Genomic DNA, 16,897 nt, shown 5'->3' on the forward strand with positions numbered 1-16,897 from the left:
TGCTACATCCCAGAGCCTGCCAGGAACTTCTACCCTGAAGATCCGAGACAGTCGCAGAAGGAGCTTATCTTAGGGCCGTGTTCTCCACAAGATTAAGTGTCTGGGCTGGGGCTGAGGACACGAGCAGATACAGTTTCCTGGACCCTGTCTATCTCCCGCTGGCAGAGTTCTGTCCCTAGACACGCCTTAATAACATTTATCATCAACACATCCAGGGTCCTTTGGGCTCTTTCCTAATTCTGCCTGCTTCTCTCCCTTTTGTCTGCAACCCGGTCCCTAGTTGGGTCCTGTGAGCCTGTTGGCGATTGGCATCGTGGCGGTGCACTGCATGGCTATCCTGGTGAAATGTGCTCGTCATTTATGCCACAGGTGAGAGCCCCACACCTGCCCCTGGGGGGCAGAGATTATCAGCAGGGGCCCTTTGTCAGCCTGCAAGTAGGGTGTACAGCTCCTCTGGGTTCATCTCCCAGCTGGGGATGGCGGCTGTCATGGCAGTATCGCCTCACCTCCTTATTTATTTATTTATTTATTTATTTACTTACTTATTCATTCATTCATTCATTCATTCATTCATTCATTCATTCGTTCATTCATTTATTTATGGCTCATTGCTATATGTTAAGTTTACACACATCCTATGGGCAGAGATCACATTCTAATTTTTGTGGTTGCTTATTGTACTGAAATACCTCTACCAACTGCTTGTGGATTATAATGAGGATTCCAGGCCATTTGCTCAACACTTATGACCCATGGGTTGGAAGAAGGCTCACTGGTAAAATGCTTAACGCGCAGGCGTGAGCATCTGAATTCAGATTCCTAGTAACCATGTTAAAAAAAAAAAAAGAAGAAGGAGAAGAAGGAGAAGCAGGTGCAGAGGTGGGCACCTGTAGTCCCTGCGCTGGAGGGACAGAGACAGGAAGTTGCTGAGGCTCCCTGGACATCCATTCTAGCATAGTGGGCAAGCCCCAGGTTCAGTAAGAGGCCCTGTCTCCAAAAGTAAAGTGGTAGAGAGGGACTGGAGAAAATACCCGACATCCACATCTGGCCTTCATGTATGCACACATCCATGTATGCACCCACTTGTGGTCCTTTCGGGGTTCCGAGGTCCCCCAGGGTGAAAAGTGAAGAACTGGCCCATGTCTCAGTATCTCTATTTGTTCTTTAACTGTGATTGTCTAACCAATGCATTCTGCTTTTCCTGTATCCGCCCCCCACGCCCACCCCAGACTGAACAAACCCTTTTTGGACTATGGTGACACAGTGAAGTACGGACTAGAATGCAGCCCCAGCGCCTGGGTCCGGAACCACTCCCACTGGGGAAGGTAACTGACTTCCTTGTTCCTCTTGGCATGATCTCCTCAGAGACAGGCAGGCATGCTGCAGGGACAGTGCCAGGAGTGGACGCCAGGAGTGGAGGGTGTGTTGGGGTTAGCTTGACAAGTGGTAAGCCATGAGCCCAACCTTTCTTTGGGCCTCAGTTTCTTCATCTTTAGTACATGGGGCTGACCTGAGGCCCTCGGATGGCTAATCCAGCCGTGATAGCCTGTGACTGTGAGCACTTTGATCTGTTCGCCAAATGTGTTTTATGCCAGTCTCTCATAACTGGCACAAAAATGATTCTAGCTTGGAAAAGGGGTTTCCCTGACGTAAATTACTTTGTCTGTTGTGTCCCATTCCACACGCGCGCACGCACGCACACACACACACACACACACACTCTGCCCTGCCACAGCTGGGGCTGTGGCCTTTGTAGGGTGAAAGACGAGTGGGAAGAGAAGCCAGGAAAAAGGCAAGAGGTCCACAATGAAATTCGGGGATGAGAGGCCGGAGGGTGGAGTCTGGCTGTGTGGGATGATAGGATAGGCAGGGGTAATGTTCAGAGCAGGTGGGGAGCTTTGAGAACTTCTCCTGACTTTTCAGGTGACGTTTGTGCCTGTCTAGATGTAGAGTTTTCATACTGTCAAGGCCCGAATCCTTGGTTTTGTTGTCTTGAGGAAGAGGGTCATTCATAGCTCCATTCTACCATGTGGTGTATACCTTTTCTCTTCTTCCTTCTTTCTTCCTTCCCTCCCTTCCTTCCCTCCCTTTCTGTTTCTTTCTTTGGCAAAGTCATCTATTGAGGAGCAGCCAGGTTGTCGAGTGCCCACTATAGTTCGGCTGTTCAGTTAATTTTTCCTGTCTCCATTTCTTCCTCCCTCTGTTTCCTCCGCCCTTTCACACAACCTTCCTTATTTTCGCAGGAAGAGCATTGCTTACATGTGGTGGGAGGACACAGTTTGAAAGATAGAATTAAATTCTGGCCATAGTCCACTGGCCTGGGTACCTTTCTGGTTGGTTCTGGAAGTTTCTGAATAAATTTGAGGATTCCAATGCTCTTACATGTATCTTTTTCTTTATTGGCAAGTGACTCTTCCTGTGTGTGCTGTTTGGAAACTTGCTTTTTTTTTTTTTTTTTTTTTGCCAGGTAGTGATGGCACACGCCTTTAATCCCAGCACTTGGGAGGCAGAGGCAGGTGGGTCTGTGAGTTAGAGGCCAACCTGGTCTACAGAGTGAGTTCCAGGACAGCCAGGGCTACACAGAGAAACCCTGTCTCGAAAAACAAAAGTAAAACAAAGACACAAACTTGCTTTTTTTTTTCCTCCTTTGTACCTTGGATATTTTCCTCCAGAAATTGTTCCAGATCTAAACCATTCTTTCTAACTGCTGTACCGTGTTCCACTTGAGACAGGTCTATAACCCCATTCCTCTCGCTGGGGCCTCAGATCACCCCCAGCTGTTAATCACAGTGCTTCAGCCAGCAGTCTGGTTTGGCACACTTCTTCCTGCTCATTATCTTCAATTAGACCAGGGCTTGGGCCCCAGTTGTAGGAAACTGAGAAGGCCTGTTTCCTGGTCTTTCATGCTGAGGGCACTCTGTAGCTTTTGCAAGGAGGAGTTGAGTTAGTGGCTAGACAGTAGAAGACCAGGGCCAGGCTGTGCTCTGGTGCTGCCCTGAGCTCACGCAGGAAGACAAGAACCAGTGAGGGGACTTGGTTCTCCACAGTCTCCCCAAACTCTGTACCGGTGGCCCTGGCACACTTGGCCCTCTGGCCACAGCTTGGTCTTGTCACCCACTGGGATGGTGAGGACAGATGTTCATCTCCTGGGAAGACGGTTTCCAATTCAACAGTCTTGGTGCTCCTCTCATCCCCTCTGCAGGCATCTTGTGGACTTTTTCCTCATCATCACTCAGTTGGGATTCTGCTGCGTCTACTTCGTGTTTTTGGCTGACAACTTTAAACAGGTAGAGTTCTACTGAAAAAGAGGGAAGGGTGAGAATCAAATGGAGATTTTGTTCAAGGTTCCTTCCAAGCCAAAATGGTTTGGATTGAGCCTTTAGTGTTTGATTCTCCTCCGAACACCTGTGGTGTAAAGAGACCTCACCTTGCCTTGCTTGTGTTGCCATCTGCTGGCAAAGTGTAATTAAAAATAAAATAAAATAAATTAAAAAAAAAAAAAAAGAAACAGAAAGGAGGATCAATGGAACCGAATTGAAGACCCAGAAATAAACCCACGCACATATGAATACTTGACTTAAAAAAAAAAAAGTAGCCCTGGTCAGGATGTGGTCCTGCTCATCACTGGCCCATCATTGTCTCTGGTCCAGTCTCTCCTGTAAGGTGGTTTGACAGGTTGGCCTGTTGGCACTATGTATAATCCCTTCCCCTTTCCAGGAGACTAGTTCCACATCTGGCTGGCACCAGGGCCTTTCCTTCCCTCAGCATGAGATTCCTGGGGGAATTTCAGTTGTCTAGAGTACGATAGCTGAAAGGAGGGTCTCAGGTGTTTCTTCAGAGTGTCCCCCTTTCATTCTAGGCATGCTGGTTACAGCTGGATCAGGGCCTGCAGGCTTTCCTCTTTGCCTCCTGAACATCAGAAGGAATGCTTAAGATAAGAGTGGGAAGACCTTATCATTAAATCCCCCCCATCTGTCTGCCACATCCTTCTGTCTTATGAAACATGATCAAACCCAGCTCAGACAGTTTGCAGTAATGAAGACTCCAAGCAAGTTTCTCAGCCATAGGTGCCTACGTAAAACGCCGAGTTCGCACGCCTAATTCTTTCTCAAGTATCCCTCTCCAGCAAGATACACAGTGGCTCTGTCACGTAGGGCTTCTCCTCCTTTCTTCTCATTCCAGGTGATAGAGGCAGCCAACGGGACCACCACCAACTGCGAAGACAATGAGACTGTGATCCTGACGCCCACCATGGACTCTCGCCTCTACATGCTCATCTTCCTGCCCTTCTTTGTGCTTCTGACTTTCGTCAGGAAGCTGCGTATCCTGTCCATCTTCTCCCTGCTGGCCAACATCACCATGCTGATCAGCCTGGTCATGATATACCAATTCATTGTTCAGGTACAGGCCTGGGCCTTACTGCATCCTGTGGAACACGAGAAACTAGTTACATGCAGCATATTTACATGAGACGGGAACAAGTGATTACTCCAGATAGGCCTCCAGTGAGAGAACAAAGAAATTACTCCGCCTGCGTCTTTCAGCCTATATACCTGATGACATTCTTCTCGAGCTTTTATCTCGTTAGTATTGTTGCAGAGTTGAGCTGTGTGGGTAATTTGCAGGTGTTTGAGGCTTCGCATAATTGTGTCACAATTATTACATAGCTTTGTGGTGGTGGTTGAGTGTTTGTTTGTTTGTTTGTTTGTTTGACAGGGCAGCCCAGGCTAGCCTCAAACTGACAATATAGCCTAAATTGACCTTGAACTCCTCCTGATCCTCCTGCCTCAGTCTCTTGACTCAGATTACAGATGTAAGTCATAACATCTGGCTATAACATAACAAATATTTTCTCGGTACTGTTTCATAATCAGTTTTCGTGTTCTTCCCTATCTCACACAGAGTCCAAGCTGACTTCGAATTCCTGATCCTCTTGCCTCAGCTTCCTAAAGTTCAGAGTTTATAGCTGTGCACTCCCATGTCTGGCTTTAATTTCTGGGGTTTTTGTGTGTGTGTGTGTGTGTGTGTGTGTGTGCGTGTGCGTGTGCATGTGTAGTGTATAATATTCTGTGATATATTTGGCAGGTGGTTAATTGATCACTTCTTTTGGAGTATTTAAGATGGTTTTCAATACTTAACAACTTCTTTGCTAAGTATCTTTGCTCAGTTTCTTGAGTTTCTCCTATTATGTCAAATGTCAGGATGGGATCCATGAATGAGTATGAGACTTTATGCAGGCATCAGGGTGTGAGCAGTTGAATGTGTTGGGCAGAACTTTATCCAAAACTAGTAGAGGCTTTCCAATCTGAAAAGAGAGGGCAGCTGGCGCTGGCTGTCCCCAGTGTAGCTGTCAGCTTCTTCCTCTTCTGAAATCTTAGATTTTTGGAGAAGGTGCACTCTGACTTGTGTTTCAAAGCTCGAATCTCTGACTAGCCCTTGGCTTTGTCCATCTTTTCCAGAATATCCCAGACCCCAGCGACCTCCCCTTGGTGGCACCATGGAAGACCTTTCCTCTCTTTTTTGGCACGGCGGTTTTTGCTTTTGAAGGCATTGGAGTGGTAAGAGGGGTACTGTGGCTTGGGCCTGATTGCTCCCCAGCACCCCCAGCGTCCCCAGTGTCTGCTTTGGTGCTCAGGAAACCCCGTCGGAAGTTATCTCTTGAGTTGGATGTGGTGGCACCTGCTGATTGTCACAGCGATCAGGAGGCAGGGGCAGGAGGATAAGGCATTTAGGCGGTCTCCAGCTACACAGCTGAGGCCAGCCTAGGTACATAAGACCCTCTCCTCCCAGACACAAAAAGTTAAAGAAGGGAACCTCACACTTAGAAAAATTAGCTAGAGACTGTGATCTCAAGGCAGGTGTCAGAGTCCCGCTGGGGTACCATACTGCTGTGAGGGCCGAGCGCACCCCAAGCCCCTGGCGTCTCAGGGAGGACAAGGGAATCTCCATCTTACCTCTGCTCATTCCTGATTAGACAGTGGGTTCCGAAACCCCTTGTTACACCCGAGAGTGTAGCTGCTGATAGAAAAACTGACTCCACTGTGCACGAGAGGAAAGCATGCTCTTGGGTCTGGCAGTAAAGGTTCTGTTTTCTTTTACGGTGCGCTGTGTGTGTGTGTGTGTTCATGTGCATGTAGCCCCTGGGCACGCATGTGTGTGTGCTTGTGTGTTCAGAGGCAGCACCACGTGTCTTCCCCAGGCACTCCTCCGTTTTTTGGAGATGACACCTCTCGCTGAACCTAGAATTTACCGCTTCAGCTAGACTGTTGTCCGGTCAGTGAGCTCCATTCATCAGCTTGCCCTCCCACCCCAGCCCACCTCTGCTAGGTGCTGGGGTTACCGATGCATGCTACCATACCCGGCTTTTCTGTGGCTCTGGGCATCTGAACTCATGTTCTCATGTGTGCACAGCAGGAACCTTACCGGCTGACCCATCCCCGACCCCCCCAGGCCCTTGATAATGCTATTTGTGTGGTATGTTCACCTTTCTTTCTCACGTGCTTTTCTTCCCCTTCTTACTATTTTGTAGGTTCTACCCCTTGAGAACAAAATGAAGGACTCAGAGAAGTTCCCGTTTATCATGTATTTGGGGATGGTCATAGTCACCATGCTCTACATCAGCCTGGGAACCCTGGGGTATCTGCAGTTTGGAGCTAATATCAAGGGTAGCATCACACTCAACATGCCCAACTGCTGGTACGCGGGGGTGGGGGGCACTGGAAACTCCCAGAAGGCCATAGGGCAGAATGTCACTTTTCCCTGTCGATTGGCTGCCCTGAGCATGTGATTCCTACGGGCAGCTTATCCTGAATTCATGTGTGAATCATCCATCTGTTAAGACACTTCTGGGAAATACTGAGCCCAGGAGGACGGAGTAGCCTCACTCTGTGGACCTGAAGCCGTTCCAGACTCTTGTGTGAGGAGGGCAGGTCTGTCTGCGGTCAGTTACAGGCACGCTGTGCAGGTCATCCCACCGTAGAGGGCCGGCTGTCAGGAGTCTCTCCCAGATGGACATGCTGTAGGGAAACACTGAGTCCTACAGAAGAGCCCGGATGCCCCAGAGCATGTCCCGAGAGGTCTCTGTTTGGAAGATGATCTTCGTTGTCGAGAGTTTGCCCCACACCGAGACACTGGTTAACCCCCAGGGACCCAGAGCAGCCTTTCCATCCATCCCATTTGATAGCCCTCCGAGTGGTGAGACTTTGGGTGAGGACCACCTGAGAAAAATGGTGGCTCAGTAGGGTCAGTGTACAGCACCGATTCCCCAGTGGGCAGGCTGCTGGAGATCAAGCTGGGCGCACCTCCAGCCAAGCGGGCTCTCATTCAGAGGGATTTCAATCTTCCCTCCGGCACTGCTTTTAGATTACTGAATGTACCTTCGAATGCTAGGGGACTGGGTGCTGCATTCCTGTTCCCCAAGGGGTGCCTGACACAACCAGGATATAAAGTCTGACCCCAGTGAGCAGCTGTCTTCCCTCAGATACCTCGGGCTGAAGGTGTAGAGAGAACGTTTTTTACCACATCCTGGGGTCAGTCTCCATATTCACGGGTGTGGGGGGGAGGGAGGGGTGTCTTCTTCTTTATTTATTTTTTTCTTTTTTTACTTATTTATTTGTTTTTTTCTTTTCTGTTTTGTTTTCTGAGAAAAGTTCTCATGTACCCCAGGCTGGTCTGAAATTCAGTGTGTAGCAGAGGCTAACCTTGAACTCTTGACCCTCCTGCCTCCTGTTCCAAAATGCTAGGGAGATGACACACTTGGCTTACCTCCTCATTTTGAAGAGCTACATGGAGGCACTGTGACTTACTTAGCTTATTCAGTTCTCTAAGAATTAACATTTCCCTTTCATAGCCTTCCCTTACATAAAAGCCAGAGAGGACTTTTAAAAAAATTAATTTGCATTTAGTATCTGTGTGTGTGTGTGAGAGAGAGAGAGAGAGTGCCAGAGAGAGAGTGCCAGGCATAAAACTTCTGAGTCTGAGGGCCGTGTGGGTTGGTGACCTTTCTGGTTGACTCCAAGGTGCAGGGGCGGTCTTGGGCTCTGTCCAGGGCTGCCTGCCTGCACCGTCAGGCCCCTGAGAGCACCCCCTCTCTGCAGGTTGTACCAGTCGGTGAAGCTGCTGTACTCCATAGGCATCCTCTTCACCTACGCTATCCAGTTCTATGTGGCGGCCGAAATCATCATCCCGCCCATTGTGTTCCGAGTGCCTGAGCACTACAAGCTAACGGTGGACCTCCTCGTGCGCACCGCAATGGTCTCTGTGACGTGTGAGTAGAAGAGATGAGTTTTGCTTTTACTTAAAGGCTAGAGGACATCTGAAGTTGCCCCCAGTGAGAGCCTGGTGCACAGACACACTGCTGGAGTTGAGGCATAAACCAGGGCATGAAGGAGTGGTTCTCAGCCTTCCGAAAGAACTCAGAAGTGAGGACGGTAGTTTATAGATGAGGTGATAGACAGACGGATGGATGGTGGTAGATAAATGATGGATAGATGGCTGGCTGGGTAAGTAGATGAATAGATAGATGAATGGATGGGTGGATGGATAGCTGGATAAAAAGATGGATGGATAGATAGGTAAGTGGATGAACTGATGGTTAGATAGATGGATAGTTACTTCAAGCCCATTCATAGTGAGGACTGGAAATTTTCATAGAAGGTACTGTTACTATGTCATCTAAAACAAGTAAATATCTAGAAGTCACGGCAGGATGTGGGTGCTTGCCTAGCATTCATCCCTAGCACCACATAACCTGGGTATGGTGGTTCACACAATAATCCCCACACGAGGATGTAGAAGCAGGACGGTCAAGAGTTCAAGGCTAGCCTGGGATACAACAAGTCCTCATTTGTGCGGATCGATCAGTAGCTGGCCACTTTACCTTATCTGTAATGAGGACGGATTAGTTTCACAGGAAGTATGTGTTTGCTGCTTTAAAGAGCTGTACATCTTGAGCTGGGAAGATGGTCCCAGATATTTTTTTTATGTTCATCTTTAAACATTATTGATTAACCTCGCTTTTCACTGTTTTTTTTTTTTATCCCCCTTTTCCCTGCCCTGAGTTAAACATTAAAATCAGAGTACCACCAGCACCTTACTTTCTCTTTGTTGAAAGTAAGGCCAATTTTTAAAAATTAACTTTTCCTCATTACTTCTGTGAGTTCAACCAGGGATTCCCTAGCCAACTGGTCTCTCATTTCTGGTTGGATTTCCAGGAGATTTGCAGTTTTCCAAATTAGACTTTTATGTCAGTTTTACTGTTTGGGAGCAAGCATCTCATAGCTTATTACATTAAGACATCTCTGGTAATGTCTTTAAATCACTTAATCCTAGCTTCCATCTTTGGAATTAAGATGGGTCTATATAATTGTTTTCTCTCCCCTTAGGCACATCCATATATATATATACACAAATATATGTATTTGTAAACTGAACTGGAGTTGAGTGTTTTTCTTATTTACTATTATATGTATTCATGATGGTGGGGTACATGTAGAGGTCAGAGGGCAGCTTCGTGGTGTGAAATGACCTGTAGCCTCTGATTTTACTCCTCTGCCTCCTGGGTGCTAGGATTATAATCCCACTATATTTGGCACATCATTGTTTTCCTGCAAGAAACAGCAGGTAGAAGGCCAGCCTTCTCAGTGTCTATACAGAAAGAACTCTCCAGAACTAATGAGATGACCTCGATCCTTTCACTTAACCTTGGGCAGATGTAAGGATTCCTTGGAGACCGAGTCTGGACACCATGAATTCCCCAGTCCTGCAGAGAGCGCATTGCACCCAGAACTCTGGCTTCTCCTGCTCTTTAACAGATTCCAGCCTCTCTCCTGGGAGAAACAGCCCACGAGACTGCTAAGCTGGGGAGGGTCCAGAGCAACCCCGCTGCATTTCGACGCCCTCCTCTGTGGCAACAACTGATGTGCGCTCAGCTGTGTGTCCTCTGAGGATGGATTAGTTTGGGTGATGAGGGGACAGCTTCTGTGTGCATGGTGGCTTCTCTCGTCAGCTCTGAGGGCCTGGTTCTTGACTCCAAAGGGCTTTGCAAGACAGAACGTTGAACATTCATCTAAGTTGCCTTTTCCAGTGTGGCTCTTCCAGGAAAAAGTAGGTCCATCCCTGTAGAATGTCCCAAAGCATAGGACCTGCAGGAGGTCTCAGTCCCTGGCTCTGGACCTGGGCCTGTCCTTAGATCCTCTTGATTTTTCTGCTTTGCTTTTCCTGGCTCAGTCTGGACCTCACTTTCCTTCTTTGTACTTGAAGGACACTCACAGGGATGGGCTGTGTCTGATCTCTGAGAGAATGTTCGGCTCTCCCACCTCCTGTGATCTGTTCTGCTCATTGTCCTATCAAAGGAGGCAGCCCCTTCATCTCTGCCAGCTCCATAGCCTTTCCAGGCTTTCTCGGAGACTTTGAAGTAATTGTGGGAGGCAGAAGAGGCCTGTCAGGGTAGCACCAACCCCAGTGTACCTGTGTGGGTTCACTTTGTTCCTGATTCTCTGTTTATTCAATTCTTGTGGCAAAGCTGATTGGTGAATCACTTTCCATCTTTATGTGACTGTTTTCAATTAGACTGGTACATTTTACTGGCCGCTTGTTTTTATTGCTGTCTCTAAGGTTTCCCTTTTCATCCTCTTCCTCAACTTAAATATTCAAGAAAAAAAGGAAGATATATATTCAAAAAAAAAAAAAAGGTCCAGCCTCTTATTTTATTTTAATTTGATGTGTATGGCTGTTTTTATCACCAGGTGCCTGGTGCCTGGGCATCAGATCTCCTGGAACTGGAGTTATAAATACCATGTAGGTGCTAGAAATCAAACGTGGGTCCTCTGGAATACTAGCCAATGCTATTAACCACTGAGCTGTCTCTCTAGTCCCCAGCCTTGTTTTATAAGATATTTTATTTTTGTGTGTTATCTGTGTGTGTTCATACGTGGTTCTCTTCAGTGCCCACAGACGCCAGAAGAAGGTATTAGGTTTCTTAGATCTGTAGTTATAGGCAGTTGTAAACTCTCTGATAGAAGACCTGGCAACTGAACTTGGCTCCTCTGCGATAGCAGTAAGTGCTCTTAGTTGCCGAGCCATCCCCAGCCCCTATAACCTCATTTTTAAACCCCTCTTGGAGTTCATCTTTCTCCCCACTCCTCCCCAACTACACTTGAACTGCAGTGGAGGGAGAGGTGTTCATTAACCAAAGTTTCCCTGTGTTCATAAATGCGAATATAGCTTTCGTATTTTTTTCCTGTCCATCCCCCCATAGAATGAGTTTGTTCAAAGCCACTGTGAATTTTGAAGGCAAATTTCTAAACCTGCAGAAGTAATAGTGGGTTTTGCCAGCACTAGTCCTCATATCAGTGTGAGCCTCCTGCCCTGTAGCTAGTGTTAGCAGAATACATTTGTTTACTCTTTCAACCGCTTAGGTCTTCTCTTTGGGATGTTGGCTTTGGACCATAGGCTTCCCAGATCCCAGACCCTAGCCATTCGCCTCATTGTAACTGTGAGGTCATTCGCCCTGTGTGTTGAAACCCAAAGGGAAGAGAGGATGCCGTGGTCCCCCTTTCGCATAGTCTAGTTCACACTGTTCTCTCTTGACGTGAGTGACCCCTTTGGTCACCCCTTCTTGGCAATTGGGAAGCCTAAGAGTGAGCTAGCTGGTGCTGGCACTGAGGTGAGAGGCTGGACACTCTGAGTCCTAACCGTCCTTCTGTAACCCTCCCTGGACTCAGCTGCCTTGCTTCTGTTCACACCTGGGACTCCTGGAGCAGTTACCATGAGGCTGACACAGGCAGAGGGAGACTGTGGTTCAGGGCAGGCGTCCAGCAAGGCAGCGGGTGCTGTGGTGAGAGCAGTCCACAGCGCTCCCCTACACCCTCCCTCCCCCAATTCTCATTCCCTTCCACCGCAAGGCTCACAGGATGTCACCAACTGTCTCTTCAGCCCAGTTTTTGCTTGCAGGGACAAGTTCAAAGCCTACACTGTGCGCCATTCCAAGACCAGCATGGCTGCTTGATGTGGTGGGCTGTTCCCAGAGGGCAGTCCTCAGGCAGGACCACTCCCCTCCCCACACCATGAAAGTATTTGATGAAATTATCATGGGTCTTATCATGGTGTCTTCTGGAAGAGGAAGTGATGGAGAGGAAGGTACATTCCTTTCTCTTTGGCACTTGAAGACTGGTGTATTTGTGGCTCCATCAGTGTAAGGAAATGAGCCTTCTCTCAGAAAGGCCCACCCTCTTTTCTCCTCCCCGACCTCCACCTAGTCATCCCTTTGGGAGAGACTGGCTAGAATACCAGCTGGGATAGTCCACAGCTGTCATCCCGGGGTGTGGGAGGCTGAGGCAAGAGGAGCTCAAGCTCAGTTGCGCCTACGATACACACTAAGGCAATTGTGTGACGGTGCTGTCAAAGATAAATAAAGAAAAATTATATGTACATACAGAAATATGTACATATGTACATCTTTACTTTCTTCAAGTTCTCAGCTACAGACATGGACCCAGGCTGAATTTTCTGGATTTTTCAGTCCCAGGCGTTCTTCATTACAGATGTCCCTTCTCTCTACAGGTGTTCTGGCCGTCCTCATCCCACGTCTGGATGTGGTCATCTCTCTGGTGGGCTCCGTGAGCAGCAGCGCCCTGGCCCTCATCATCCCGCCCCTGCTGGAGCTGACCACCTACTACGAGGAGGGCTTGAGACCCCTGACCATCATCAAGGATGTCCTCATCAGCATCCTGGGCCTCCTGGGCTTCCTGGTGGGGACCTATGAGTCTCTGAATGAGCTGATCTATCCAACCCATGCTGACATCTTTTCCAATTTCACCAGTGCCTTCATATAAGGATCTGGGTGTGTTCCCTGCACCTGCCCAGCCCCAGCCTCATGTGTCTCCCAGTAGTGTCCCCACATCCTCATGTATGGTTCAAGCCTCTGGACAAAGGCAGCGCTGCTGCCCGGGCACTTCTCTAGCTGACATTGGGCCCTTGGGTAACCTGGGCCAGATGAGGCTGACTTTTGCAGGGGAGAGGAGAGCAGGCAGTCCACTTGTGAGGGTGTAGCCACTGCTTTCCTTCATCACACCTCCTCCCTCGGCATTGGCCTCCCTCCTCTGACTTGCCCTTACCTAAATCATTCCCATCGCGCAGCTCACTTTATTTAAAAAGTAGTGTCCCGCTCCTGATCTTTTCTCCTTTCCAGGGCCAGGCCTAGATTGAATTAAGTGGGGACTCTTTCCGTTTTACAAAGCCAGGCCTCTTATTAAGCTGCCAGATGCCGTACCTCTGTAACCGCCCAGCCGAGCCCCAAGAGGCTGCTGGGCCTCCTTGTAGTTTACAGCCAGCCCAGAAAGCTGAAGGTTTCCATCTACTGTCTGGCTTGGGTGAACCTGCGGGCCTCAGCCACCTCTTTATTCATTTTCTCTGTGTAGTTCACAGTCTTTTATTCCTTGATTCCTTTAGCTCTTAAAGATAATAAGATGCTGCCCAGATTGGAGGTATTTCTTAGTTTATCTAAGCTTAGGTTCCGGGCTCTGACTTCAGGCCTGGCATCATGGAGGATTACTTTTCCATCAGCAACTTGCACTTGGCTTCTCCTGCCACAAAGAAACCTATTCCAGGGGACCATGGCATATACCCTCCACACTCTTGGCTGAATGGCCAGAGGCCATTCTTTTTGTTTGTTTGTTTGTTTGTTTTTGTTTGTTGTTTGTTGTTTGTTTGTGTTTTGAGACAGGGTCTCATGTCACCAAAGTTGGCTTTGAACTTCCTATGTAGTCCAGGATGACCTTGAACTTCTGGTTTTCCTGTCTCTGCCTCAAGTTCTGAGATTACTAGCATGGGCTGCCACAGCCAGCTGGCTCAAAGATCTTAAGCAGATCACACGAACAGGCACCACCTCTGGGAGATCCATGCAGGCATGGATTTCCATCCATGAGACTGAATCCACTTGGGCATTCGGAAGTTCTTTTGTGGTGCACTAGGCTGAGGGCTGGGGCTCGGGTTGACTTCCTCTTCATAGACACTACACACAAGGGTCGTTGTTTACAGTTCCTGGGGAGAGAGCAGAAGCCTTGCCTTGCCCGCAAGCTGCCTCCGCATCCTGGGCTTCCAAGGAACCACTAAACATTAACTGTGACCCATATCTGTCCCCTATCATGCCTCCCATAGAGTTGTCTGGCTTCTCGGTCAGTCACCTCAGGGTGGTCCTTTAGAGGCAGCTGAGAAAGTCTGTGGCTTGCCGCTGGCTCTCCTGTCGAGTAAGGATTTCTAAAGGGCAGTCATTAGCTCCCCATCTCTGAGTTTGTGTGTGTGTGTGTGTGTGTGTGTGTGTGTGTGTGTGTGTGAATGTGCACATGTGTGCATGCAGACATTCACACGTGACCGAGAGGTGTGTGCCTCCTCCATTCTGGTTACCGGGCTCTTACCTAGAAATAGGATTTGCCTTGAGCCTTGGTTCAGAGAAAGAAGCAAGAATTTATCAGGGTCTTGCTTTTGTGTTTGACAGAAGCTAGAAGGGCTGTGGCCCAACCTTGCAGCCAAGCCCTTTCCTGCTGTGTGACTTCCACCTCTGGAGATGGGAAGGCTGGCCTCTGGCTACAGCAGCAGCTGGCCTAGGAGGAGGCATTGTTGTCTTGCTGCTCTTTAGCCCCTAGGAGAGCAGTGCTTTTTACTCTTTGTTGCCTCAGCCTACCCACAGGTGCTTTATGTGACCAGGGCTCACAGAGGCCTTGCTTTCTGAGGTCTCAGGCTGGAAAATGACCAAAGTAGGTTCTGATGCTGGCTACAACCCAACTGTGCTTGAGGTTCTCTCCTAGAGGCCACCTGGGCATGGCTTCCTGGTTGTATTCAGAACTGTTAGAGGCACCCCTATTCAGGTGGCTTTGGAGGTCGAGACCCAGTACACAAGGCCAGCTGTCTCTTCAGGGCCCCTAGCCCCACCCGACGTGGAACCCCTTCTTTAGCATTTGGCTAGAGGCAGCTTCTTTGGTGTAGTTTTCTGTTTGTTTTTGTTTTTGTTTTTTTGGCCTCTTGCTGTGCTCCCGAGGCACTGTCAGTTTGATGGCTTGACTCTGAATTGACTCTTTTAGCAAGAGTAGGGTCTTTCTAGACAAACACCTGAGGAAGTTGGTCCTCTGCTGCACACAGCCTGAGCGCCCACAGGAGCCCTGAGTCAGAACCCTCCTGGCATCTCCCGCTGTCAGCTTGGAGCCAGATGACCCCTGGTGAGAAAACAGTCAGGCAAATGGAAGCTTGACCAGAGCAGATAGGCAAGGCTTGTGGAGAGTAAGCCTAAATCCAGATGCCCCAGGAGCAGACATGCTCCTCTGTCCTTGCCTGTACCCGAAATTCATCCCGAAGAGACCCATTATCTCAGACTTGAATGTGAGTGCTTGCTGGGAAGAATGTGATTCAGCCTGATCAGCCCCACCCTGCCCTTACCAGTGGCATCATTTGTAATGTGCTGCTGTCTGGGTCTGGGTCGGGAGAGGTATGAGTCAGTTTAGCCCCGCCCATCTCACCTCTCCAACCATACCTATGGGCAGGTGCTCACTGTCTGGTGTTCACCCTTGGAAGTCTTGGGTTAAGTGTGCTCTGTGATCTGAAGGTGGAGCCCAGAGCCCGTCCTCAGGCTCTTTCATCCGAAGATTTCTCCCTCCCTTCAGTGTTATGTCTTTGGGTACTACTGTTTTGCCTGATCCTTCCAGGAAGTGCAGTGCTCCGATCATGTTTACAGCATTCTTTATCCCCTGTACACCTTGAGGGCTCTGGACACCGGTTTACTTTCTCTACTGGCCGGCCCCAGCCACCACTCCCACTGGGACACTGAGGCTTTCTCAGACCTGGTATGGGAACCAGACAGAGTGGTAGGTCATGGCAATCAGGAAGGTGGTGCCAAGTCAGCTTTAGAATTTCATTTTCTAGAGAACATTACAAATCAGACACCATTAGGGGAAAGCTCCTCTTTGAAAACTGTGGTCAATACTTGAAGGCACTTTAAGTCCTGCTGGTTGCTCCAGCTTTTGTCTGGTCACTTTCTTCTTTTTCTGTGTACCTTGAGACATTAAACTTGCTCATAGGCAGTTATCAGAAAAAGAAAGAAAGAAAGAAGTGGAAAATGACCCTGGAAAGTTCCTGGTGTTTGTCCTGTTCTTTGGTTTAAATCAAGGTGATATTGAAGAAGCTGTTTTGTTTTGTTATGTTATGTTTTGTTTTGTTTTGAATGAACAGTAAAATCCCATGTCTGTATTGTAAACTCTCAGTGGATGTGCACATCAAGGAACAGGAGAACTGCCTGGAAAGCCAGACAGTACTGCGAGTTCCGTGCCTACTCAGATGTTCCATTTCAGTAGGGGTCAGGAGGGTCAGCGTGAACATGTGGGTCATGTCAGAGCTTTTAAGGCTCAGTTGGGTTGTACACATGGATCTTGTGTTAAATTTCCACTTCAATAAATGAATTTTATTTTTTATTTTTGAGAGGTTGCAATCCGTGTCTTTGTTTTCACACTTAAAAAAAAAAATCACTCAGGTTATGTTTAAGGGAAAAAGGGGTCTGAGAAAGGGAATGAGGATTTTATTTTATTTTATTTTATTAATCAGTCCTGCCTCTCTAAACACCTCAATATTCTCCTTAGATCCTGGGTAAACATTTTCAAATGCCCTCTGCATATACCAGTGGATAATTTTAGGTGTCAACTTGGTTTTTCTGTCAAATATGAGCCCAGGTGTTTGCAAATGTTCACATCTGTAGCGGCTGACTAAAGATTACCCTTGCTAGTGTGGGTGGCTTTGCCTCATCTGAAAGTGATTATACTGTGGTTTCCCTGAGTAGAAATCCTGTCTCCCAACCACAGTACCAGCTTCTGAGCATCCATCCATACTTGACCGAGGCCCTGAGAACTCTACACCC

At 48.2% G+C, this 16,897-nt stretch overlaps 1 protein-coding gene across 1 annotated transcript in view; it reads left to right on the plus strand.

The window, feature by feature from the left end:
- Window positions 1–16,464, plus strand: part of LOC129673142 (proton-coupled amino acid transporter 1) — a 33,963-nt gene extending 17,499 nt beyond the window's left edge. Inside the window, exons 4-11 of the mRNA XM_055602843.1 lie at window positions 281–369; window positions 1,230–1,325; window positions 3,203–3,287; window positions 4,183–4,401; window positions 5,460–5,558; window positions 6,530–6,696; window positions 8,097–8,266; window positions 12,562–16,464. Coding sequence (XP_055458818.1) covers window positions 281–369; window positions 1,230–1,325; window positions 3,203–3,287; window positions 4,183–4,401; window positions 5,460–5,558; window positions 6,530–6,696; window positions 8,097–8,266; window positions 12,562–12,833 — 1,197 coding nt within the window. The 3' untranslated portion in view covers window positions 12,834–16,464. The remainder of the gene's footprint in view (window positions 1–280; window positions 370–1,229; window positions 1,326–3,202; window positions 3,288–4,182; window positions 4,402–5,459; window positions 5,559–6,529; window positions 6,697–8,096; window positions 8,267–12,561) is intronic.
- The last annotated feature ends 433 nt before the right edge of the window (window positions 16,465–16,897 follow it).

This window comes from Psammomys obesus, unplaced genomic scaffold (assembly GCF_907164565.1).
Source record: "Psammomys obesus unplaced genomic scaffold, mPsaObe1.curated_primary_1811, whole genome shotgun sequence".
NCBI lineage: Eukaryota > Metazoa > Chordata > Mammalia > Rodentia > Muridae > Psammomys > Psammomys obesus.